The sequence below is a fragment of the Mastacembelus armatus genome, chromosome 7, assembly GCF_900324485.2.
Source record: "Mastacembelus armatus chromosome 7, fMasArm1.2, whole genome shotgun sequence".
Lineage (NCBI taxonomy): Eukaryota > Metazoa > Chordata > Actinopteri > Synbranchiformes > Mastacembelidae > Mastacembelus > Mastacembelus armatus.
The window spans coordinates 4992496-5020136 of NC_046639.1; the positions used below are offsets into that span (position 1 = coordinate 4992496).

Genomic DNA, 27641 nt, shown 5'->3' on the forward strand with positions numbered 1-27641 from the left:
CAGCTGTATTTTCTTGCTACTTAATGGCACTGACACTGACAACTGACACTAAGGGATTTTATAAAGAATCTGATTTTACATCAGTCCAAAATTGTGATGACTCATAAAAGCAGCAGAATCCTTTCTGAATCCTGCTGGTTGGCTGTGACTGGCAGACACAGAGCTTTAGAACTACCCAACACTCTTCTTTTCTGGGCTGTATGCCCTGACAACTACACATAACATTACAGATGATTATGAAGTCTGTGAAGTTCTACTTCTGTTTTTTTGTTCTTTCATTTTCCACCCGTGCCTTTTAGTCACAGTTATTTTCCAGTGTCCTCCTCTGTAATGATCTCTCCCACTTGTATCTTCTCCCATACTACTGAGTAGGAGTCCATTCTAAAAGGAAACCATTGTGAAAAATATCCCTTGTTTTGTGGCTGTTGCTGCTGCTTTAACGTTTCCTGGCATTTTCTTGTGCTCTGACTGACTTCACATGACTGCTGTGTGGAGTGCTCTGCAGCAGAGAGAGGTGAAAGCAGGAGCTGTGTTTATGTCAGGTTGAGAAAGTGAAAGTGGAGCAGTCTGCCAGGCCAACTGAGATGCAGAATTACAGCTTATGGTGAGACAAGGTAATTACTCTATACAGTTTACTAGAGGGAAGGCAATATGAATCTGTCCAAAAGCTTGTGAATGTGAAAGGAAATTGCACAGATGTATTATATTTTATATTATCTGACCAGATGTGGCCAGAAATATACAGATGACTTCATTAAGAGAGGGGGAAAAAAACAGCTTTCTCTATCTTTGGCAGTTCCTTAGCATGTTTTAACGGATTTTGTTATTGCCTGTGCAGTAGCTGCTGTATTCATTGCCTGCAGCTGCCTTCTAGTTCAGTCCTGTCCAGAGTTAAGGCCTCTCTGCACTGATCAAGCCCAGCTCAAGGCTGAATGAATGCTTTTAAATACCCCTTTTTAAATACCCGAGATCCTCTCTCTCTCTCCCCATGTCCCTCACTTCACGCCTCTCTTTTGATTCTTTTCTCCAGATATGCTCCTTCTTTTTCTACTCAATCAAAAGACCATCTGCTGCTCTGTATTCCTTTGCTCTCTCTCCAATTCTGTCTACATGTTTTTTCTGTCTGCCTCCTCAATTAAGGAAACACATCTCATCAACACGTCACATTATTAATGGATATGCTGACATGATTTACAGAGATAAAGAGAAGGCTGGGCAGTCAAGTGTTTATCTTTCTGCAAGTTTTTACATCCCTATCTCAAAGCCCCCATACTATTACTAAAAGATCATAAAGCTGCTAATACTGCACTGCTCCATTTATTTGTGTTCTGGGTTCTGATTTGGTGTCTGCCATTAGAACAGATCTGAACCAGGGGCTCCATTCCAAGTATAAATAATTCAGGTGCTTTATGAGTTTCATTATGGTGAATGACTATTTCAGCAGAACCTGTGACCTCTAATATTACCACTGCAGGGCCTATCGTTTACTGGGAATGGCCTGCCTGTCTGCCTTTTAAGAATCTCAGCCTGTGTTTTGTGGAGGCAGAAAGGCAGCTCATGAAGGCTGCGATGTATCCACAGGGGCGAATATGGCAGACAAGTGACATAGGCACTGAAAATATATTACCAAATGTGGGGTCATGAACCCTGCATTGCGGCTGTTAGGGTTAAACTTATGTGTACTCCACTACATTTCCTTATTTTGACTCAAGTCATATGGAGAGAAAAAAAAGCCTTAGTGACACAGTAAATATTTATTTAGTGGCAGCAAAAAGTCCTTGATAAACTGGTGATTACATGGAAGAGTTAGTGTTGCAGCAATGCAAAAGCGTTCCACCTCCCATAAAGTTTAGCCAGTTGTATGAATTCTTTTTGTTTACTGCTGTATGGCAAAATGTTGATTTCACCAGATGGGAAATTGTAACTGCACCATGATTTAATAGGCCTATGAAACAGAGGGGCCACTTCCTTAATGTGTTTAAACTCTTGGGAAAGCTTGTCTTTGAAGTTCTCAGCTTCTGTTTCATCATCACATTCTCCAAGAGTTAATTACAGGCTCCTTGCTGCGCTGTGAGGCTGGATCACTGGAAACACTTTTTGATTTTGGAGTGTATACAGGCCACGTGGCTTATGAGTCGCTTTGACTCTGCCAGAGGAGAAAGTGCGGCTCTTTGTGCCATGAGCCATTCACTTCACTCAGTGCCACTGTTGGTTCTTTTGGCCAGAGGAGAATTGCATGAATGTGTGTTGTGTGTGCCTTTATTGTTTTGTATTAAAGTATCATGACACAGTACAGTAAAGGTAGGTCAGCACTGGTTGGGCTTCGTGTGTGTGTGTGTGTGTGTGTTTGTGTGTGTAATCTTTATATTTATTTTTTAAGTTTATTAAATTTGTATCATCTCAGTGATAAACAGTTTTTTACACAAATACATACATTTCTGAAGAATTCTGGAAAACTGATTTAAAATGTGTTTTTCACATTTAACGATAAATAGTTTTTTTTTTTTTCCTTGTTGCAAATTAAAAAAAAATTAAGTGATTATTTTATAATAAAAACTATGAGAGCTGCAGGTCTATACAGTATATGTATGTCATGTAATAATAGTAAAGATTAGCTGTGCGACCAACAATATACCATACACTGCATTTTTTTTTTATGTGGAAAAAAAATCCATCTGAATTCTGATCATGTGAAAATGTTCGGTGCCTGCTAGTGTGGCCGCTTGTGAAGATGTTACCCAGCTTACTGCTTCTGCAGATAATTCTCTATTGAGTTTGTGAGCTGTGCGTCAATGTGGGAGCACAAGATTACCTTGATTTTTTTATTAAGACATAATAATGAAGATATCCTTTGACATATTATTATTACTAATATAAGTGAGCACACACAAGGAGCAGCAACCCTGAACCCTTGAATCATCGGCCTGCAGACCCTCTTAGTAACTTGCCATGACATTATCTGAGCGGAAGACAATGCACATTCAACATATGCAGTTCTTCTGTATGCAAAAGCAGCTTAATTATAAAAGAAATATGTACCTTTGTGTTCCTCAGTGGAAAGGCAGGTGTTTGTATTTCAGTCAAGCTTGAAGAAGTACAATATGCCTGTGGTGAATGTATCCTTTCAGCGGTAATGAAAAGGCACCCAGATGTCTCACGACAGTGCACAGGTGTTTGATTTCAAGACAAAATAATGTGTGACAGAAGTGTGATTTTGAAAGCCTTTAGGTGATACAAGCACAACTGATGCCCCTCGAACCCAGTAAAAACACACTGGGGCATCCTTTCTTCTCAATGCTTCTCTTTCGTTCTATTATCCATTGTCACTTTCCCTGTTAAATTAGATATAGTGAGAGATTCGTGCGACTGCACGACTCTCTCACGTAGCTTATCCTTTCATCAGCTCCATGCCACAGTAATATCAGACCTCCGAGTGCTTCAGATCTACCTTCCAGTCTGATAGGAGGCATTTGCAATTCCATAGCTCTGTATCACTGCTCAGATCGAACACAAGGAGGGCTCGCAGGGACGAGGTGCGGGAGGCATGATCGCCTTTTCTCAGTTGCTCTTTTAGCTCTGACACTCAAGAAGAGAGATTTGGCTGTGTATGTGCAAAGAGATATTAACAAGATGCTGCAGCTACTTGAGTCTATGATGTATTTGTGTGTGGGGTGAAATCTCTTGCAAGTGAGGAGCAGAACGTGCAGAGGGATTAGATTGTGAGAATAAAATCTTTATTCTTCCTTGGTCCTGATAAACGTCATTGTCAAAGCAGCACTGATGAAGGAGTTGTGCTGCTTGTCATTATGGCTTTGCGTGTGTGATATTGCGTAGGGTAGCATAATAAATAATAAACCATCCCCATCACACTTTGGCCTTCAATTCAAAAGGAATCTATGTGAAAAGTCGTGTTTTTTTTCTTCTCTGAGTCAAGAGAGCACTTTAAGTGAATAAAAATGAATTATTTGTTGTTATTTACAACACAACGTACTGTGGTAGAAACACAGAAGCTGGAAAGCCAAATTGATGAAGTGTGTGACCCCTGATGTGGCCAGTTGAGGTGCTGGATACTGGCTTCATAAAAAAACTAAAAAAACACTGAATGACTTTTACTGTTATTTGTTTGTTTGCTTAGGTATTTATTCTTCACTCCATGAGGACTGAAGTATTGTAACTTTTAATAAAATGACATTTATTTTGCAGCTGACGTTACTGTACAGATTAATACTTTACACACAAAAATAAATAAATACATAGCAGGATAACATACAATACATTATTTAAGAAGACATATATATATGTGAGCCATTTCTCTGTACTGTAGTTTTATATTTGATGGTATTTTGCTGATAATACTGGTGTCATAATAAATAATGCACTTGATGTACTTTTACAATGTTCTAATGCTGCTTTTACTTGGGTAAGAGATCTGAGCCTTCTTCCACTGCTAAAATTAGCAGGTGCCAGGGCTGCTATAGCTCCACATCAGTGTTACTGAGGTCAGTATTACTAACATCAGCTTAGCAAGAAGTCTAAAGGTCTGCGAAGGCAGTGAAGAGCATCAGCAGAGGCCTGAGGGGTCAAGAAACGGCTCTGTCTGTAATTCACAGTTAGGCAGAGAGACAGCTCTTTGTTTGGCCTGCTATGAAAAGCTTTTCTGTCTTCTGCCACTGATATCCTCGGGCTGGAGGCCAAGTCAGCGACAAAAGAAGCCCTTGCATAGCCCTGTGCCCTCTGCCAGTAAGCTACAGAGAAGCCGTGCTGCATCGTTACATGGAAAAACAGCAGGGAAAACAAACCAGTTCTCCAGAATAGAGTGTAGGGGTCACTGTCTCAGGGGAGTTCTGTTTTTCCAACTGTTGGCTCTAATCTGAGTGGTTAGAAAAATGTTTTTGTGGAACAAAAATTTTGAATGTTTTTTTTTTTGTTGTTTTTTTAAATACATCAGACCAGTTACAGAAAAATGACACAATAAAGCTAAAACAACAGCAGGCAGCATGGGCTGTTTTGAATAATATGTGATTAATTTTGCTGCATTAGGAAATGCAACATGCACTTCTCCTTGCCGGGTCTTTGTCATGTGGTTGAGCAGTAATGTTTTCTCAACATCAGTAGTGGTACAGTAGTGCACACAACAGGGTGGTGGTTACGGACGCACACTAGGTGATGCACTGCCACCTTGTGGTTTGCAGCTCTTAGTGCTGTGGCGTTTCTTAGCGCTGTCTCTATTGCTGATGTGTTTGAAGTGGTCCGAAGTCTCTTTTGAGGTGATGGGAACCCTGATTTAAGGACAAAATAATGCTTTCTACTGTCTCACAGACACTTACTAGTACTGTTCCTACAGGTTGTGCAGACAACAAAAGAAAATACAATTAGAACATATAGTTTTTGTTATTAAAGCTTGATAAGGAAGCTAGCCACTGCAAGAAGAAGAAAAAAAGAACACATTGTGATGGGAAAAGTGCAGCATCAGTTTTGAGAAGTTCAAGTGTACAGAACTTGCTGTTTTGTGACCTCCAGCAGTTGTACATCGCTGTTATCTGTCTTCATATCAGTTAAGGCAACTCAGCAGAGACTGACACAGTTCAGCTAGAAACGAGCTGGGTCAGGAAATTCTGAAGGCTGTGGTTGTCAGTTTCAACTGAGCAACTCTTGTGTAGCGTCTCTCTCTTTTTTTTTCTTCTTTTTTTTCTTGACTTTTCATTTTTACAATTATAAATTTACACTACAAGAACTAGATCAGTGGAAGAGCGTGAGACCATAACAACAATCATTGCGGCTACAGTAGAGCTGTAATCATTATTTCATTACAAAAAAATGAATCAGCTGTTTTTCAGTCGATTTAATGTCTTTTATACAAAAATCACACCTGGCCTCTTGGGTATTGTGTACACTATTCTTTTTTTCTGTTTTTAAACATTTCATAGATGATTCATAGAGAATCAGCAGATTATTTGATAATGGAAGTAATTACCATTTTTTTGTTTTATTTACATTTTTCTTAGATTATTCCATTAGTTGCCCAGTCTATAAATATAAAAAAAATACAAATAAATGCCCAGTTAACCATAGTGCAAGTGATGGTTTTCAGATGTCTTGTTTTATTGAGCTAACAATCTAAATCCTGAAGATCAAATTTTACCATCGTAACGGACTCTGCCTGTGCTGCTGTTTTTTTTCAGCTATTTGTATATATAAGATATACATGACAATGCCCACATCTTCTCCTTTAGTCATTGTTTTGCTTATCCCCTGTGCTTTGACATTGCTTTCTTTACATTTAGAAAATGGGGTGCTCTGGAGGTTCTGCTGTTGGCTCCTTCTCCATCATGACGGACATCATGCAGCGTGTCTTGTTTGTGCAGATTTTTTTATCTACGTGTGGGTGTGTTTGTGTACACATCTTTCTATGGTTGTGTGGACACATTTTACTCTGATACCATTCCTCCATGGATATTTTTGGCCTTGTGAGGACATTTTACCTGGTACTCACAACTTTGTGTGTGTGTGTGTGTTTGTGGAGATATCAAAGATTGAGTGTTTCTGTGGAAACATGTTCAGCTGAAATCTTGAATTTGAAGTTATCTGTCAGCTTGAAAGAGCATTTTGCTCATCACTCTGCTGTTCTCCCTGCTTCTGTAACTACTAACACTTGCGGTTTGCTGATACACACTTGCTGCTGAGCAGAATGGAGCTAAGTGTTGCCTCACTCCCGCCCGCAGATGTTCATGTGTGTACACACAAACACAGAGGACATTTCTAGGGGTGCTTGAATTAGTCAATAGTCAGCCTGGAAGTTAAATTACATGCCAAGCTTTGCTAGAATTGAATTTTACAGGAACACCTCATTAACTGTCTTTGTGCACTTTAAGGGTCATTACAAGTCCTGCGACGGAGTAGGAGTTAACTGGTCTTGAAGTGGGGCAGCACGGTAGCTGAGTGGTAAACACTGTTTCCTCGCAGCAAGAAGGTTCCTGGTTTGAAACCCATCAGGGGCCTTTCTGTGTGGAGTTTGCATGTTCTCCCTGTGCTTGTGTGGGTTTTCTCCAGGTACTCTGGTTTCCTCCCACAGTCCAAAAACATGTATGTCAGGTTGATTGGTGACTCTAAATTCCAGAGCAATGTATTTTAACATATATATTTTGTGTAATACAAATTCCATGCCATAAAAAATGAAAGGCTTGTCCTCTTTGGATGTGTTGAAATGAACTGGACTGTGATTGAATAAAAAAATGAAACAATGTTTTTGCACACATATATAAGCACACTGCACAGTAAAGACAGGCACGTACCAGAGCTCCAGGGATCAGCACTTGTTCTTGATAATTAGAAGGTGCACAGTGTAATTGTGGTGAGATGATGCACATATACCATACAATTAGTTATTAGTTACTACACAAGTTTATTAAGAGAAAGACAGAAGTCTGATAGTCACCTTAGCACTGACACTTGACACATCGACAGCAACGTGTGCCATAAAGTCTGCCTGGGATGAAACGCATACTCCCATGGAGACTGTGAGCCCAGAATGTCTGTCTCTAGCCCCACTGAGTGTGTGTGCGTGTGTATGCGTGTGTTCATAAAGTCCTGATCAGATCTTGTCTCCATAGACACTCTTGCCTGTGCACCGTTCCCACCTTAGATGCCGTTACCTTGTGTTAGTGTCAACAATAGTACCGTACCATTTCTATAACTGTCAGGGTCTGCAGTGTACCTTATGTCATCTACCCCTGAATTAACCTGCTAAAATGCACCGACCCACATGTTTTCGGGGGCACTATTGTAGACCTGTTTTGTCTGTCTTCAGATAACTGGAACGAGATACGTGCTGTCTGAAAGCTCCTCATTATCACAGATTTCTTTTTTATGCCAAAATTAGGCAGAGAAAAAACCTTCCATTTCTATCATGTTTTTCACCTCTGTAACTTTGGTTCAGCTTCTCTTGCATTTATTTTGACTTTCTGTTCTGAGACCAGGACAATGACTGTAATTAAAAGAAGAAAAAAAAAGCAGTTTTTATTCTAGGTACATTATTTTTGAGGCTGTGCACAATAAATTGATGGTTTTTGGTAGGAGGTTACGTGATATCTTCATTAATGTTTCTTCAGCTTAATATTTCACACTCCTTTCTAGTTTTGGCATTTCTTGCATATGATGCAATATCTCCTAATTACTCCTACTTTCATGATCGCATTTCTGTGTTAGATTGTTTTTCTACAGACATAATTAAATGGAGCCACAAGCATCTTTCCATGTTTTCACCACTCCCCATTAGACTGCAAGGCCTCATCTGTTTTAAAAGACACTACTGTGAAAAGTGCATTGATTCCACGGGAGAAGATGGAGAGGGAAGATGGGTGGGTGAGTATGTGAGCAGAAGAGGAAAGGGAAAAGAGAGAGAAAGAGAGGAGAGAGTGAAAACAAAATGGGAGGGAGAGAAGACATGATAATGAGCCCTACCTCTGACACATCCTCTTGTTTCTATGGAGACCAAGGAGCCAATCATGTGTCCCTGCTGAGGACTGTACTACTGAGAGCAGATAAGAGGGTGGAGAGGGGCGTGTGTAGATGCATCTCTGTGTTTATGAGAGGCATTACAATCCCAGTCTCTTTCCTGCAGGTTGTGTCGTCTTGCTTTTATATAGGAGTGGCAGCCTCCCCTGGCACTCACACTGCACAGAATTATCCTTCTGACCAGTGACTTCTTACCAGAGGTTAACAGACAGCTCCATCCGCATCTGGGCTGTACAACTCTTCCAGCACTCCTGCTCCATCACCAGCTCAGTACCCCCCACCCCCAGAAGCCGCCAGCCTCTTGGATGCTCCTTGTTACATCACACACACTGCTCTCTGGCAGTCCATGTTTGTGACTGGGAGGGAGTGGGAGAGTGAATGTGAGTGAGCCCGTGTGCGCACACCGTCCCACCATTGAATCCCATTGACCAGCAATACAGGATGGACAAACCAAGCGTGTGGCGCGCCGTGGTGAGCAGCACAGACCCCAGACGAACCCGAGACCCCGCGACCCACTCAAGCAGACCGGGCTCTGCCATGGGTTACCGGCTCTACGACATGTGAGTTGCATGTTCAGTGTGAATTCTGGCGGGTAAGGGAGACAGATGGGCTTGTCTTCCTGGGCTGCTCTCCCCATTCATGGGGACAGCGGTTGTGTGGGTGGTGGTGGAAAACACGGTGCCTTCCTCTCCAGTGTCTATGCTGAGTCACCTATGGCATCTAGACCTTGCTGTGTCCTCTCATGTTCCCTTTGTGTGTGATTAGTAAACAAGGTCTCTCTCCCGGGGAGGGGTGTCAAGGTGGAACATACGCTTATTTGTGTGAATGAGATACAGATATTTCACCCAGATTAATTCATAATATGTGTCTTTATACAAAGTGATGAAACCTGAGTGTTGTTTTGTATTTGCAGAACTCACATTATGACTAAAATCACAACAGAGTCATGTGACTGATGGTTTTAGGACCTTGGGTGGCTGGGAAAAATGACTAATTTCTGGATGATGCTGTGACAGCTCTTACCGGGCACATGAGTTCCTTGCAGCTTCTGCCGTATATTTGTGAGTGTGAGTGTGTTCTCGGTGTGTGATTGGTACTGTGTGTGTGTGTGTGTGTGTGTGTGTGTGTGTGTGTGTGTGTGTGTGTGTAAAATGCGGCTGGGTCTGAGCTGTTATTTTTGGGATGGCGATGACTCCAACAGCCTGTGTGGAAAGCTTTTCTCTCTCCTTCAGTAAATCATGTGTTGGTTTCACTGGGATAAAAGCTAGACAAAATGCAGTTGCATTGCTTTTTTGGGGTGATATTATGGTTTGTGTTATTTGTTCAGCACTGTACAAGATCTAGCCTTGCCTAGTACATTACACCTTTAGTGTTTGGCTGAATAAGCATTCTGCTACTGCATTTGTCCATAGAGGCAGATTTAGGTGTGTTTTCCTTGTAGTCTGTCTCATTTTGGACTGTAATTCTTTTACAATCCTGTTAGTCTAAACTGGTATGTGACCACTTGCATTTAACACATGTGTACTTACCAGCTGATGCGTAATCTTAAACTGAATTACCCTGACATGTCATGATCTAATACCTAACATGGGGATCAGTCATCTTAATGAATATGAGACCTTCATGTGTCTCCACTGAGTCCTTCACAGGCGCTGCCATTCACCGACTAAAATCTCCCTTTTGATGCTTAAAGCTCACATTAATCCGTGAAAGCATTCCACAGAATCACAAGTTCCTTCAGTCTACATGCTTGATTCTCTTTCTGTTTTGCCATGCAGGGAATTGAATTTCTCTTTTGGTTTGTGGTTTTGAGATAGTGGCTGATTTATTTCCTCTCTGTTTCCTCAGAGCTTTATTCCAAGGAAAGCTTTAACCACCAGAAAGTTATGTGGCCAGGCCACGGGAAGCTGAAAGTGTGGTGCAAATTGATGACTTTTTGAAACATTTACTGTTTTTGGTAGGAGACAGAGGAGATGTGGTGCAGATTGACATTGGTTTTTACTGTATGTCAAACAGACTGAAGCTCACAGTATTTTGCTAATATCTTCTAATGAGGAGCTGGAGTGTGATGAGTCTGTTCTGTTCTAAATGTTATTTTGTCAGTGTTGGCAGGCCCCGGTCCTTCAGTAATTCCAGTGTTGTGCCACAGACAGCCAAGAGCAGGATTGCCAGGGTTTTGGAAAAGGCTTCTTTGACCTTTAAGGATACTACATTTAAGTACTCTCACTTAAAGGGATGTAGAGATTACCTTGGGTTGAATACGACAAGATAGGCGAGGTGCATTTTGATCAGTTTAATACAGTGTAACAAATGATTATGAAGTTTATCAGCCTGAAAATGCACACGCTGCATACAAGTGTGATGCAGGAGTAACTAGGCATTTACAATAAGTGATCAAACCAGGTCTGTTAATGTGCTGTGATGTATAAAGCCGCTTGACAGAGAGTTTAAGTGATTGACTGTTGTGCAGAGCACTATACCACTGGAATACACAGCAGGGATGTGTATTAGGGAGTATGGGCACACTCCACAAACTATCTTGTGGAAAATATTTAACATTTAATATCTTTTGTGTCAAAATGTCAATGTCATGGTATTGAAAGGAAACGTATATTTGAGTTAAGGGGTGCACACATTTTTTAAAAACAAATACTGTTGTCCATGCCATTACCATCCAGTAGGTTTATGAGTTGTCACTTTCAAAATAATAACTTTAATGCACACTGCTGTGTGCCCCTGTGCTGCATGAACAATGTGACTTCAGCATCAGAGGGTTTTATACTTACTCTCAGAGGGTGTTTATGGTGTGAGAGCTCTGTTACAGCATGAATACCCATTTCTCATTATTGGCTGCAAATTTTTAATGTGATGCTTCTGTTCAGGTGACACCAGCACTGATGATGAAAAATGGAGTGTGTCACCGGAGATCTAAGGCACTGACAGCACATTCCTGCATTTTGAGCCAGAGCCTTTGACAACAGAGAGTGCTGGGTCTGACTGAGAGAGTGCACAAAGGCAATGGGAGCATTGCTCTGAATATGCCTCCACTGGAGACAGCAACTGTAGGATGTATGTTGCTATTGCATATGACAACAACTGCATATAATGCAGGGGCTGCCACATAACAAGCTGTCAGTTCATACAGCGTCAGCTGATGGTACCATAATGCAACAGAGCAGGAAGTGAGTAATTTGTTAAGGCAGGAACACATGCTGTGTTTTTTTTTTTCTTTTTGATTTTCTGATAGCTATGGTAATTGTTCACTGGTATAAATAACTACCGTCTTTCCTTAAAAATTGATATTAGTCATCAGAGCCCCATTTACTAGTTCAGTATTTATGCCAAAAACTGGTATAGTGTATTTATTGATCTGTTCCTGTTCTGTCATTGATGTTCACAGACAGATCACAGATCAAGTGGACAAAATTACACAAGATTGTGAATTATCTCATTCAAGTGTTTGTAAAGTGCAGGTGAAAATTTTTTTCAGCACAAGATCTGTAAAGCAGCCTACTGTAAATCTGCAGCATTATCACTAGAGTAGCACTTTGACTTTTGCCAGAATAGGACAAACCAGACCTTGGCTGAGCTGGGTCAGCTCAAAGGCTGTCATTTGCACACTGCATCAGCAGCTGGACATCTGTAGGCTGGCACTGAGTCTTCAGTAGTTGAGTTTGCAGCTAAAGCTGTGCCAGCCATGTGTAAGGATTATCAAACCAATGGGAGCTGTTGGCCTCTCAGGGGCACATCTCAGTGAGTTAAAGTTTCCTCAGGGGAGCAGCTAGTGCTGATGCATCCGTGGTTTGAAACAGCCCATAATAAGCCCCTGCCTTTGCCAATAGCAGCGTCAGAAGCGACAGCACAGAGGAGAGTTGGGTGCATCAGGAAAGGATGCATCTACAGAACATTTTGTTCCTCTGGCAAAAATAAAACAGATATGAGGATATGTTTATCAGCAACAATGTTATATAATAACAGCTACAGCAACATATCACTGAGTATGTTATGTTATGTCTCACTTCCATGGGTTGGGGCTTACTGTTTCATAATAGAAATAAGGTGTGGCTGTCATGCTTGAAGCTGTTTCTATAGCGTGTGTACTGAATGATTCTGTTGATTTCATAGGGATTTTAAATGGGAAATCGTGGTGATGTCTTGACATTGGCTCGGTTATAATCCTGTATACATCATTCAACCAGCATTATTATGCATAGAGGTACTAAAGAATATAAAGTCATCCTTTATTTTACAAAAGATTTAGGTGTAAGGGGTCAAGTAAACCTTGATGTGGACATGTGCGCTGTGCTGGCAGTCCTATGTATTCCCTCTGACAGGAAAGACAATGCTCTTTATCAGTTCTTCAGGCATTCAGGCTAACTGGCAGAGACTGACAACTGTGGGATCCACCTCCAGCCAGCCACAGAGGATTTTTTTTTTCCTTTTTTATGCTGCTGTTTCTGCTTTAATACAAATCCAAAGCTAGAAGAGAGGGTCTGCGATTATGGATCTCTTCTTGTCTTCTCCTTGTCCTCCCTATCTTTTTCACTCTGGTTTTGTCTCTGCACCCTCCTCCTTTTTTGTTGTGTTTTTTTTTTTTTCTCTCCACCTATTTTCTGCATGGCTTCTTTCAGGCTGGTGACTAAACAATCTGTGTATGTGCCTGTGCTCCTGCAAGCTGTGCAAACTTTGATGTAACATAATCTTCCCAGATTTCTGTAAAACAATATTATCTGTCATGTACTATAGACTAACATAACATACTCCTGAGCTTTTGTGCATCCCTCTTCGCCAGTAATGGTATCTCCCTGCTTACTGCAGGAATTTCATTTTCATCCTAATCATAAGAAAAAAGCATATAAGAGAAGACATATAAGAGAAGCACATATGCACAGAGTTGGACAGTATTAAATCGCTATCAGAAATCACCCTGCTGTTTCGAGTGCAATTCCCATTTAGCAGTCACAATCCGTTTAATCTAAAAATGTTGTTTTTGTGTAGAGATGTTCAAGTTGCCCCCTAGAGATCTGAATCCTGTCATTTATTGTTTCTCTGATGCACGGTGGATAGGAAATAAATGAGTTTCTATTGTGTCTTGTATTGTTCTACTCTGAGTGAATCAGTATGCCTGTCAGCCTCCTCATTCCCCCAATCACATCAGCTCATAGGCTGGTAATCTTTGAAAGCTTGGAAGCTACTCCAACCAGCCACCAGGGGGTGGACTTTTCTAACACTTCCTTTTAGGGAGGCTGTCCATCACACTGTATCATTTGCATGTAATAGATTCCTATCACGTTGTTATTATTGTGGCCTTTAATATAACATACCTTTTATCTTTTCGACACTTTTCTCTACAGATGAACTGGGATTAGTTTGCAGGAAGGCCTGCAAACTATATATACTATGTACTTATAGTAATCAGGGTCTTTGTGGGCAGTAAGGTGGCCCTGCAAATACCTAGATTTTAATACTCACCTGTAACTGTTTTTTTTTTTTTTGAGTCTTGCTCCAGGTTTAATTCCTGCATAATGGGGTACCATGTCTTCTTATCCAGCTTATTCACCCCTTCTCACTTACCATCAACAAGAAGATTTTCTGTAACAGGCCATTTTCTATTGAAGTATTTGTTGACTGCGCATCTCCTGCTCAGAGTAGGTCGCAGTGAAATCCTTCAGGATTATCAGTGATTGACTGGGTCAGCCGTGGGGAGGATTGGGGTCCCTGCAGTGTGTAACGCTCAGCCTGTATCAGTGTACTACGGAATGATGTGGTAGCAGAAGCATGGAGACAGTAAGAGCTTGTCACAAGGCTATCTGCATAAAGTCATTTATTTAGATATGACTGCCTCCCTCTTATTGCTTATATAGCATTTTGATATCATATTATTCCTCCTGCAGTGTAACAGGGACTTTAGTCAGGAAGAAAGGAAATATGACACTTTTTTTTTTTTATCCCTTCTCTGCTTTTGTCATTCATATTTCTTAGTAGTTGTATGATGTGACCCATTTTTCTGACCTTGACTCTGCCCTGTGCAGAAATTCTATTGTCATTAGCTTCCGTGGTTTATCCCAAATTTAGGAAGGAGCAACAAAACCAGGACTGGGTGAGCCCTGGTGGAGACACTTACCATATATGTAATGATGTAGCAGCATTGTCTCAGATTTTGAAGTTTCTGACAACCTGCATATATTGACTCACAACCAGTGAAACGTAGGTGTAGGTGGAGGCATGTGTTGTGATAAGTGGAAACAACATTAATTTAGCAGGCAGTTCTCCGCTCACTCACTCCAGTTCACCACACATACAGTATAGACAAGCCAATACCTGCCATGTAGAATCAATCAATTTATCTCATTAAATCACATCTTGCTGTGCTTGTATGCACACTCTTTATCCTACGAAGGCAAATGATGGCCTGTCATGTGTGTGAATCACAGCCATGTGTGTTTTGTGCCAGTTAGTGCTGCAATAATTGCTCTTCTTTGCCTGATCTTTGCCTTTGACAGGCTCTAGTATGTTCTGCTCACAGAAAGAGTGGGGTTTCCTCCCACTCACATGAATTAGAAAGAGGAAACTCAAAATGTTTTTCATCTGCCATGACCCGCAGGAATAAATCATCTCAAACAACTGGCAAAATGTTCATCTGGAAGCACTGAATAAAGTATTTTCAAGTTTAGTCACTTAGCTCAGCCTTACTTGTGGTGACAGGATTTTATCTCCAGTGTCTTCACTTTCCAACAAATTATGTGTAAGTTCATTAAAATTCAGAGTGCTGAAAAACAAAGAGGGTCACACTTGCTATGTAGGGATAATGCAAAATGCTAAATTGCAGAAAGCAGTTTCTCATCAGGTCTTAGTGAGATGAAGTGCCCAGACAAAAGATGTGTGGTCATTTTCTGTGAGATGTGTTTAAATCAGGAGGCAGGAGTTGAGACAAACAGCTAATGAATAGTGTGTAGATTAATTCATTCCTGTTTCCCTGCTGCTCACACAGGCTCAGTATAGCCTTTGTGCTGCTCTGGTCTTTCTATATCTCAGCTTCAAACAGAGGACGTCCATATTGTGCCAGGAGGTGTGTGAAAAGAACCATGTGGACAACACAGATCTAATTATGTTAACTAGTGTATAATGTGTAAATATGCCTACATGTTAATGCATGTTTGTTTGTTTGTGTTTCTGTTTGCATATGCTTGTCTTATTTGTTTGTGTAAATATGCAGTATTTTCAGCTTATAGTGTGTTATAGGACACTTAGCTGGGTGAATATTGATGAGGGGGCCCTTCCACACCCCTTTTCCCATGGCTGCCCAGATTGGGTGGGAATGCAGTGAGGCACTGCATCTCAGGCTGAGAAAGAACAGCACTATGGCCATGATCAAATGCAAACCCCTCTTTAGTAAGAAAAAAGCAGGATTTTAAGAGTCTTATAGCTTGAGTAAGTACTGCAGCTCATTTGAACATGAAGTTCTAATGAAGACACACTCATTTGATCCGTTTAACCTACTGGCTCTATACAGAGAAATTCTATTCGATTTATTCTTTCTGCAATTGTCTTTTTTTATAGTACTTTTCTCATCCTGATGATCTAAATAAAGCAGCATTTATTTTTCCTCTACCAGAGTGACAAAACATGAGAACTCTTGAAGCGCATATTTATTTGAACAAAGCATGGGTATAAACTCATGTGGTCATACAACATTGCAGCAGCCCCTCCCTGCTGAAAAGCTGGCCAATCGCGAGGCTGCTGTGCTGGGCTTCCATTTGCAGCTTCAGTAGTACGGAGGTGTTGCCCAGCAACCAGAATCAGCACATTTCTGGGAGGTCCTGTGTGGATGGTAGCAGCTGTAAGAGGGAGAGGATCAGGAGAAGGGGACAGAGATACAAGGAAAGAGGCTTCAGGATTCCACTGGGTGATGGCGAAAAAGAGAAGCATGGCATTTAGCTGAAGAGTGAACTACACTCATGGTGAGACAAAAGACCCAGCCTTTCACGTAATTAGAAAGTTAGTTCATGTAGCAGAGGAGTAGACGAGATGAGGCCACTGATCCCTGTTGAGTCTGAGAGATGAGTAACTTTTGGAGGATTCCTCCTTATCTCTGCACTCCTACACATTCCAGTACCTGTGCCTGCTGGAGCAGTGCAGAGCCTCGGCTGTAGCCATGATGTCTCAGAGGATCCTGGACTGACGCACTGTGTGGAGAGAATGGCACAGAGAACAGCCTGACTGACCTGATTAGGAGCTAAAACACAGCTAATGCTGAGGTTGATCCAAAGCATTAATACTGGGTCCAAATCAATCCTACACAGTGTTCCTGATAGACCTGGCTTTCTGTGGTGGTTATGACTTAGGCAGTTCCAGGAATGATGCGATTGTTCTGGGCGGGTTAAAACCACTCAGGCTGTCATCCAGTGGCAGTGGTGACGCTGGGGCTCCAGAGGAGGACGTATCCGAACTCCATGCCAGGGATTCACTGGTTGAAGGAATGAGCGGGGTCCTGTGCTTATGGTGCCATTTAATACTGTTGGAGCTCACAACTGTTCTGCCCTGTCGATTGTCTGAGGATGTGGAAGTTCAAAGCATTTTGCCTGGATTACTGGCATGTGCTCTGTTTGCACCCACACAACAACTTTTACAAGAGGTATGTTTAAAAATGGCTGCATTGTGCAGTCATGTTTGGCTTTGATAATCTCTTGTGTGTCTTCTCCTCATGTTTTGAACAACTCAGAATTATCATGGAGTGCTGTCAGCTTGTTGATGTTGCTGCCTGCATTGAAATGCTGCTCACAGTAAGAAAATCAATATCTTTTAGAACAGACTCAAGCATTACTTCATCAAGCCGGGCCAACTGATGAGAAACTGAGACACTGTAGTGGTGTCCAGCTCTGCACACTGACATACTGGCTGACTGAGAGAGACATTACTCAGGGGCGTGTGAGCTGACTGAACCATTATCGATTTCTCAAAGCGAAACAGGTTATGGTTGTTATTTTGTAGGAGCACTTGGTTAAGTAACTTGGCGCTTAAAGTGATCGTGTTTGTGTCGGTTGTCTGTTTAGTGTTGGCGCAGCTGAAAAGAAAGAGATGAGCTGGCTCTGACTGAATTCATTTATCTCTGTCCCACTGGGACTTTTCCTCATTCAACTTTCACCTACTGCATAATCTATACCTGAGTGAGTGTAGCTATTGCAGTTCTGCAGTTCTGCAAATCTTGAATCTATATTTTATGAAACTATATAAAACTAATCAGTTTTGTGGGTTTATTTCTCTTTTACCCCAACAGAGCAGTCACATGACCGTATTTAATTTAATGTCTTTTGATGGCTGTAAATTACTGAGGTGAGGCAATGACTAAAAGATATACAGTTTAATGGCTGCAGTAGAAGGTCATGGTTTTATTTGAATGCAACATAAAGATTTGACATTGAGTTATGTTTTTGGCAGCTTCCAGGTATGTTTCTCTCACTCTATGTTAATTACTCACCCCCTCCCCCTGCTGCTGTTTTAAGACCATAAAAAAAAAAATAAAAAAAAATCTCTGTGTTTTACTGCCCATCACGACACAGATATCTGCTGCTCCACTTTCCATACACATGCACATACACCCTCCAAGTCATCAAATTGAGCTGCACAACGGGCTGATTAGCACATAACAATTATCAGTTGAGGCTGTAAAAACAAACACTGAGTGGATTTTCCACAGTGATAAAGGTAATTTATTGTTTGGTTGGCCTTGCCTTTTAGCTTCATCTCCCATGTGTCTGATACTCTGTAATCTCACATTGGCATTACAAGCTGCAGTTTCAGCTTCAGAGACTCAGAATTTCTCAGAATTGTTCCCTGCAGATGCCTGTTTCAGTTGCAAAAAGAAGAGCTGCAATATTTTGGTCCATTGCCTTCCTGTTACACCACAGAGATCTACGGGTTGTGTTTCTTTCATGCACACCCCGTCGTGTAGCTGCTTGATGTCTGAATCAGAAGTGAGCTGATACTGATTCAGGAACTGTGAAAATCAGAGGTACCTACCTTCTGACACAGCTCGATATGCTAATGCTTTCACACATATATAAACACAGTTTGTCATAAGCATTAGCATTCCGAAGGTGAGGATACAGTATGTCCATAATTCATTAATAATGCATCACAGATTTAGCTGGCAAGTCTTTCTTTGAACGTGGGCTTCAGGGATTTCCCCAGCTGTAGGTGCTCCCTCAGTACCAAACGCCTGTGCCATTAAAATAATCTTTTCGGTCGGAAATCTTTCAGTATTTCTTTTTGCTATTTAAAAGCAGACAAAATGTTTGTGTTCTGAGGAATTATCAAAATCTTTTTCTGATCTTATTGTGTGACTCAGTGAAATTATTTATTTTTATTAATTGAGTTTTTTCCACACACCATGAACAACTCATTATATTCGTTATATGTTTAATCCCACAGAGTTACTGGAATGTCCTGGTCATTGGGTGTAACTCATTACATTGCTCTGGCTTCAGTGTAACATATTAAGATTGAACCACAGGACTGAGACTGTGTTGTTAAAGCAAGGTCAGTGTAGTAACTCAAAACAGCCTCTCCCAGCTGCTGGACTGGGGTTCACCCTCCCTCCTGCGCGGCCTTCCCACTGAGAGCAGTATGATTTTTGGACGTGGGCCCAAGTGTTACCATACGCACATGGGCTGAAGGCTCTCTCATTTTCCTTGTATCTCTTCATCTATCTCTATCACTCTATTTCTCTCTTTCTACCTCTCTCTAACAGTTCACATAAACACGCACACAACACAGACCCCGCCCATCTCCATAGGGGACCATGCATCATGACAGCACCAGATGAGTGAAGGGTAGCACTGGACGGAGCACAACGGAGGGGGTGTCTACAGAGAGGAGAGAGAGGACTGGTGTGTGATCCGTTGTGGGTGGAGTGCTTTTGTTAAGAAGAGGGATGATTTCCTCCTGCTATATGTACTGGGCCTTTACCTTACTTGGTCATCAGGCAGTTGCTAGAGCTGCAACTCTAAGTCCAACATAAACTCGGGCAGGGAGAACTTCGAAAAGGCAGAAAGTAACTTTAGCAGCAAAAGAATGAACTTCTTTGTGGGTTTTCTATGGAAAGTGAAGGATGTGGGGTGTAATTTGTGGTCGAGCACTGAGTGAGCACAGAATGTACTTCTACTGCCTTTTTTAGGGGGAGCTACTGCAATTTTGTGTTTTTGAAACTTTTTTCGAAACTTCCTTCTGGTGCCATGCACATTTTTTATGGGCATGTCTGATCCCTCTGGTGATGTCACTGCCGTGTGGAATGCTATGTGGAAGTACTGCATTTCCAGTCGAACTATAAGGTAGGAGACCATCTGGCATAAACCAGTGGCCTGCAGTATAAATAGCGGTTGTCTTTCCGACTGACCGCAGCAGTCTGTGCAGATATTTCTGACGTCTGACTGATCAAATAACATTCTTGCTTATATGCTCAGGTTTGGTGGTTTCCTTTCTAAAACCATGGAAATATATTATCATTGGTTCGTACAATTGCTAAACAAGACAGACAGCCAACAGTAAAAACATTTTCAAGGTCTTTCAGAGCAGTCAACTTTGTCAAGGACATGTCTTTGATAATAAAGACTTAAGACTAATCTGGCCATTCTCTTTTCATCTCCTTTAAGCCTTTTTGTCATCATGTATTTGACTTTCCATAGACAAGTACACCTGGAATGTCCTCTGATATGCAGTATTTAAATCTCTTTGTGAATGAACACTGAAGCAGGCATAAAGATAACCATTGTGTGGAGGAGATCTCCTGTCCTCCTTATATTATTCCATGGCGATGGGATTGTGCAGTTCATTTTTTTTCTTGCAGTGAAATTCAGATGTACTCATCTCTTTTGTAACATGTTTGCTCCCACATTGTGGACTTGTTCAAACATATAGACCTGTTACATAGTCTTTTCTCTACACTGCTTTTTTTTTTTTTTTTTTTTTTTACTGCTATTACTGCTTATATTCTTATTTGTGTATTTAGGATCAGATTTTCTAAGTGGCAGACAATGCAAACAGACAGTATCCACAAACTAATGTGTTCAGGACTTTTACTGAGAAATTTAATATTTTGAAATTCCAATAGCAATAAATCACCCAAACAGCAATTATTGGCTGTAACAGACTATACCGTACAACTTCAGATATTCTGTCTGCTGATAATGAATACCAGTACCAGATGTAAAATCTGTATATGTTACCTCACTGTAGGGTAACATGAGATTATGCACTGCTCTAGCACTAAAACTGAGTTGACACTATAATTAATTATCAATTGTAGTGGATATAATGAATTGCATAATCACAATGACAAAGCAATAGAATTGAAATGAAGATTGTCATACCACGATCATTTTTACTATGGTCAGAATTGGCCAGTGCATCCCTAAGCATTAAACACATTTCTGAGAAGGGTCTCCTCGATCTGAGTTGTGATTAAGGTATGCTCTGAGTGGGAAATTTTCCAGTTATAAAATAAACCTCCATTTGTAATCTGCACATTGTTTTATGACATACCTGAGATATCGGGTGAAATATTGTTGTGCGATTAGTTGCTCATAAACACTGTGTTCCTCAGGGCTCAGTGCTTGGCCCCATTTTGTTTATATTGTATATGCTTCCTCTGGGCTGTGTCATCAGCCAGCACAAAATTCTATCTCTTTGCTACGCTGATGATACTCAGCTTTACCTCAAGATAAAATCAACCTCCTCATCTACTCCACCATCATCCACTTTGACCATCTGTTTGGAGGAGATAAAGTCATGGATGAAGCAAAATTTCCTGCAGCTGAGCAGCTCTATGACTGAAGCTATTTTAGTAGGCCCCCCACACCAGGTCTGACATCACTCGTATCACCTTTTCTGGTCAGGATATCCCGTTGTCAACATCTGTTATTAACCTTGGGGTTAAAATGGACTCTCATTTGATGTATGAGGCTCATATCAAACATCTGTGTAAGACATCTTTCTTTCACCTCAGGAACATTGCTAAACTGCATCCAGCATTCACATTTGCAGATGCGGAAAAGTAAGTTAGTCCATATGTTTGTCTCCTCCAGGCTGGACTTCTGCAATGCACTCCTCATTGGGACTTATGAAAAAAACCTTCAAAAACTGCAGTATATCCAAAACTGTGCTGCTAGGATCCTGAGACGAGCATGTAAATATGACCATATTACGCCCATCCTTAAATCTCTTCATTGGCTCCCTGTTTCATTCAGAATTGAATACAAGGTTGCGATTCTTACCCACCAGTGCATCTATGGGGATGCCCCTCCCTATCTCAAATAACTTATTACTTCACATACATCTACACGCAACCTCCGCTCTGTGTCAGTACATCTTCTGAAACCTCCAAAGACCAAGACCATCGGGCTTTTTGCTCAGCAGCACCTAGACTATGGAATGCTCTTTCAGAGTATCTGAGGATACCACAGACTGTTGATAATTTTAAATCTGGTCTTAAAACTTATCTTTTTATCAGAGATTTTGGGTTTAAATAATTTGTAGCACTTTGAGATCTGCTTCAAATATAAAGTGCATTATAAATAAATTGTATTATTATTATTATTATTACTGATGTGCCCATTACCATACTAAGCTCTTGAGATCCCTCCAATCCTTTGGTATCTATCCTTTTATAACCTGACTCACTTTCCTGATGGGACATAGAAGAAAACAACAACAAAGAATAAACTCACTTCCTGAATGTCTTTGAGATTAAAATAAAAACAGGAATCCTGTAGCCGTGACACTTTACACACCAGGGTTAATTTGATCTGACTGTCAGCGTGTGACAGTGACAACATTACTTATTTAATGTCTGTGGATCAGGAGTGTGTCACCGGTTCCTTCCTATCCCGGAGTGGATATACATATGATGGAGTACAGGAGGAATCTGGGATGTTGAACAGCTCCTGACAGACCTGCACTTCTTTGTTATAGGTAAATACAATAGGGCTTAACTTTGGAAAATTTAGTATAAATCGGTGTTGGCCTGAGTTGGAACTAGGACTTGAAAGTAGATGCTCCAACATTATGTTCGTTGATCAGATGTGAGGAGGCAACAACCCTGCTGTTGGTCCCCTGCTTTGGTACGCTGGCTAAATGACAAATGAGGTCTTTTTTTGGGGAGGTTAAGAGGAATTGCTTGTAATGGAAAAGTAGCAACCTGCCAAAGCGAGTTTGCAGTTCCACTGTGGTGAGTTAAAAAATACTCTCCAGTGTGGAAAAGCTTAGACGTGTCTAGGACAGAAGGCGTGCTCTGGTCAGAAATGTCAGGATGATGGAGGTTCTTGAGTTACAGTTAGCCTTAACAAACAGTCAATAATAGATTAAAATATAATGTTTCTTTTGTAATTATACAATTATTTTACTAAAGTGGTCATACAAACTAGTGCTGACCCCATATGCGCAGTAGGTGTTTAATTAAAGTTGATGCATAATGTGTTTTCTCACCTTTCTGTAGATATTATTTGTACATTCATGCTCACTCATCCAGTAGAAAATAAGTTTACTCTGCAATAGTCTGTATTCTCAGGGAATTTCCATGGGTTGGCTTTCACTGTGGGATGTAACTATATGGATGTTTTGGGGTTTTTTTTTGTAATGCCCATGACCAGAGTAAGAGCTTGATACATCTCTGTTCTTTGGTTTATCTGAGGTTTACCTGACATCTCAGACACTTTATTATTCATGGGCGCTTTGTGATCTATGCTTAAGTTGCAGTCAGTGTCCACACACTACTGAAAAATTTATGCTCATGTCTGTCCCAGTGGAACATCAACATTCTGTGAGAAGATAGTTTTATTCTCTTTTATGTTCAACCTTTAGAATAAGATTTTTTTTAAATTTTTTTTTCTAATAGTGTAGCTTCCTTGTTTTGCTGAGAGGACATTTGAATAAGACGCTAAAATGGGCTAATGTGGTGCGGCCATAAAGGAAAGTCTCGAAAATAAACTACCTCTTCACTGTTTCTTCACCTTCTATTGCTGCAGGGAAGCAGCAATAAGGGAGAATATATTTGGGGTCTTGCCTGCGCTGCAGAATCTGCACTGCTTATGCTAAACTGCACAGCGTTTGAAATGCTAATCATCTGAGGAAGCCAGTTTGTTTACTCTAATGCTCAGGAATGCCACCATCCACTTCTCATGTTCTTGGTATTTACTGAGGTGTGTGAGGAAAATGCACACAATACAAATGAAATTGAGTATGTTAGAAAAATTTGTCTTTAAATCCTGCTTTTTCTGTGTGTTGTATGTCTGATTAAAGCACAGGCCAGAGCATGTGTTACCTCTGCACTGCTCCTTGTGGTCAGTGGAGAGCTGTGAAAGCTCAGAGGAAAACATAGACTCTCTCTTTTTCGCTGTCATTCTACTTTTGATGACATATTCCTTTGCGTCTCTTCACATTGCCTGCATGGAGAATAATGAGGGTGTGTGCTGTATTAACTTATGTAATGGCAAGTCAGAGGAGGGGTGTGATGGGGGGAGTAGTGCAAGAGGAGGGGGAGAAGAGTGATGAGCTCATGCTACTGCACTGCAGCTTCTATATACACATTCTGCTCCTTGTATTCTTTATGCTATGTACGGATTCATGCACATACACAGATGCAGTCTCAGTTTGTGTGCATTCATGTTTACAATGCTTGTGTATGTGTAGATATTGACTAAAACAGCTGTTGTTCCGTAATTAAAACCCTATTCAACAATCTGCTGCAGAATCCGGAGGCTGGCATTCAGCCTTCATATCTTTACTGTCACTCTTGCTTGCAGACTTGCTTATAAAGAGGTTTTGCTCAGCTGTGAACAAGCTGAGCTTCCAGAGCTCAGGTCAGTAATTGCTTCTAATCCACCAACTCTGTGACAATACAGCTGCTCATTACCCAGAGTGTGTGTTTTGATTTATGGCAGAAATGAGCAAGGTAGGGTTGGGTCAAGGGATGGGGGGAGCTGATAATGGCACAACTGAGCATTTACTCTATAAAACAGAGTGGTCCCTATGGGGCCTTTCAGTTCTGTTTCATCCTGCAATGAATAAGATAAATGGATAAAATAATGCTCTTGGCAGAAGACTAAATGATGTAACATCATTGTTCAATGCTAATATCATAAACACAATAGTCCTTTGTAGCCTAACTTGGAGAAGGAGCATCCATTATTTGTATACTCTATGGCTTTATTATTTAAAATTAGAATATTTGATCAGGGCTTGAGTCTTTTTTGCCTGCGTTGTGTGGACTATGACTTTGAAATTAGTACATTCCTGCATGAGGGTGAAATCACCATGCTGTCAGGGAGACTGGGACTGTAGCGGGTAAATAGTCATTAAAGTTAAATGTTTATCCTGATTTGACTAATTGCCTTGGGCTGTGTGCCAAGACAGGGCTGTGATTTTTGCACGTACCCAAGGATCTATATCTTTTTTACAGTACAGGGAGTGCATTTATGTTTTTTCTGTCAGCCTTAGCTGTTGCCTTGACAACTGGCCTTGAAGTTCTGTGCACGTGCATGCAATTGTGATAAATCCAGCTTTTAATCTATAAGGCACTGTCCACAGAGACACATCTAATGCCTGTATCGTTCAGGTTCCCAGAGTCACATGCCTTTTATTTATGCTCAACCCTTAGAATATTATTCTTTTAGTAGTAATATGGTAGGAAATGATGTTTTCAACTTCCTTTCAAAATATGGTCCACTCAAGACTGAAACTGAAGAGTCATCTCTGACAAATGAGACTAAGATCAAATCTGTCTTCTCGTCCAGTCTTGGACATGTCTGGCTGCAGCTTAAATGAGTTCCCTCGGGAACCGCAGATTGAAGTTTCACTCTGTTACTATCTGTAGACTTCACTCTTAACTCCTTTCTTTCTGCACATTTTCCTTTATTTTTTTAAATAAACAATAACCCTCCCACTGCTGCTCTACTTTACATCAGCTTGTTTCCTTTCCCCATCCTGATAAAGATGAGTGGGAGTCTTTTAATCTGTCACATATCCCTATACCCTTCATCAGTCTTGTTATAGTGCTGACTGTACACTAGCACCATCTGTTGGCAGAGAGCCTTTGGGACGGAGAGCGGCCTCAGGGTCTGAGCAAATCTGCTGTGAGTACTTGATAGAGGTCTTATGTTAATCTCCCTCCTAGTGTGTGAATAGTCCAAGACTGTGGCTGCATTCTTCAGAAAGAAACAGCTAAACTTAGTCAGATTCATCTCCTGTTAATGCCCATTCAGTCAAATAACTGTAGCAATCCATTGTGAGAAGGTCAAGGACAGAGAGCAGAGAAATTAAACAATAGGAGATATTATAAATCAAATAAAGATGGGGGCTCTTGAGTCTCACTGAGGCTGCAGCCTTGTAGTCTGTTTCTCTGGCTTTTCTCCCAGATAGCTGCTGCTGCCCAGATTTACTTAGCACTTCTGATACCATAATAGTTTTACCTGGGATTTTTTTTTTTTTTAAGCACGACTCACAAATCAGTCATTTCTGTCGTCAAATATTCTTGTACAGTAGTAGAGCAGTAAAGAGGAAAAATGTTCTGCCTCACAGTTTTTAAGACATAGGATGTCACTGAACAATATTCACGGTCATTTCTGAGAATCTCTGCTTGTTTTTTGTTTTGTTTTTTTCATTGACATGTTTTTGTCAGCCATGGCCGACTGGACAAAACCCGCCCGGGCAGGATACAGAAGCAGGGGAAACAAAGGAGAGGAGGATATTTGCACAAGGGAAATCTTACAGATATGTTACTTACAGATAGAGTGTCAGCTCTGTTGAAAGCTGCAAAATGCCACATAGAAGTTTCTTTTCCTGTATAAAAATATTTTATGGTCACAGAAAATAATTTTTCACCCATTTCTGATTGCCCACTCATAATTAAAAGTATTAATGTAATGTACGTACTTCAGTAAATACCTCAAACAATACTTATATTTGTATTTATATTTAGCTCTTTAAATTTTCTATTTAAATTCATTTTTTGTTGCCTGCAAACCACAGAGAGCTGCTGTACCGGAATCAAATTCCTTGTCTCCAACATACGTAAAGTTGATTCTGAATCTGAGCTAATGTGAATAAGATTCATGTTTCTCTTCAGATGTAGAGATTATTAGTTGACCAGTTATTTAAACACATTTTGAATTGTGTCTGAGGATGGATTCTGGTTGAAAACTCATATTACCCCTATAGCAACACCATGTGTCCTTAAGAAGAGGAAAAAAATACAACAGTCAGTGACCTTGCGGAGCTGCACCACGTAAGCTCATCAACACAGCAGCTGAATAAATGACCACAGGCTAGGGTAGAGGCATGTTGGGAGTATGAATACAGCTGAGCAGAGAGGGAGAGAGAGAGAGAGAGAGAGAGAGGAAAACAAGGGAGAGAATAATGAAGAGAATGATTCGAAGAAAGAGTGAGGCTGTGAGGGTAAAGGCTGAAGAGTAAAGCAGAAGGAGGGTGCTCTACATGAGGAGAGCCTCCTCTTTTCATTGATGTTAAGTGGAATGTGCTGAATAGTGGAGAGTAAATCAGTCAGGTGGTGGCTTCCAGCCCCCTGCTGCATCTGATAGACCAGTGTAGCTTTCAAGAAATCACTTTACCTTTCTCTAAAGAGCAGTCGGAATTTGTCATCTCTGATCATGTTTTCATGCTGTATGGGTCAACCTGGAGACAGATGAGTGCAGGTAGGTGGGCTTTACTCTGAACATATATATGCCTGTGTGTGTGTGTCATGTATGGTGTGTAGCTTAGCCAGCAGCTGGTTACACTGTCAAACACTACAGGCCTGTGGTGAGCCGCTATGTATATGCCAAGGCAGAAAATTGATCACCTACAGTTCTCACAACTATTTATTTTTCAAGCAAAAAAATGCCAAACATTCCGTGTCCAGCTTTTCAAACCTGAGGATTTCCTGCTTCACTGTATTTAAAACAAGCTCTAGGAAATAGTGATGGGCATTTATCAGTTTTTTTTTTTTTTTTTTTGTATGGAAAGTATGTAATGTTTGTTGATACTCGTACATTGGGGTGCCAACGCCACTGCTCTCTAGTCTGATGTCATACTCACGCTGATGCATAGTGCCAGGATGAAGGCGAACAGAGAGAAAG

At 40.9% G+C, this 27641-nt stretch overlaps 1 protein-coding gene across 5 annotated transcripts in view; it reads left to right on the forward strand.

The window, feature by feature from the left end:
* LOC113145229 (IQ motif and SEC7 domain-containing protein 1-like) overlaps window positions 1–27641 on the forward strand; it is an 80239-nt gene that overhangs the window by 23277 nt on the left and 29321 nt on the right. Inside the window, exon 1 of one of the 5 annotated variants that reach the window (XM_026331682.1) lies at window positions 16769–17149. The exons of 3 other annotated variants lie outside the window; for them this stretch is intronic. In XM_026331682.1, the coding sequence (XP_026187467.1) occupies window positions 17073–17149 (77 nt within the window). In that variant the 5' untranslated portion in view covers window positions 16769–17072. Of the gene's footprint in view, window positions 1–16768; window positions 17150–19466; window positions 19845–27641 lie in introns of those variants that run through there. One more of the 5 variants, XM_026331681.2, reaches the window with a different exon arrangement.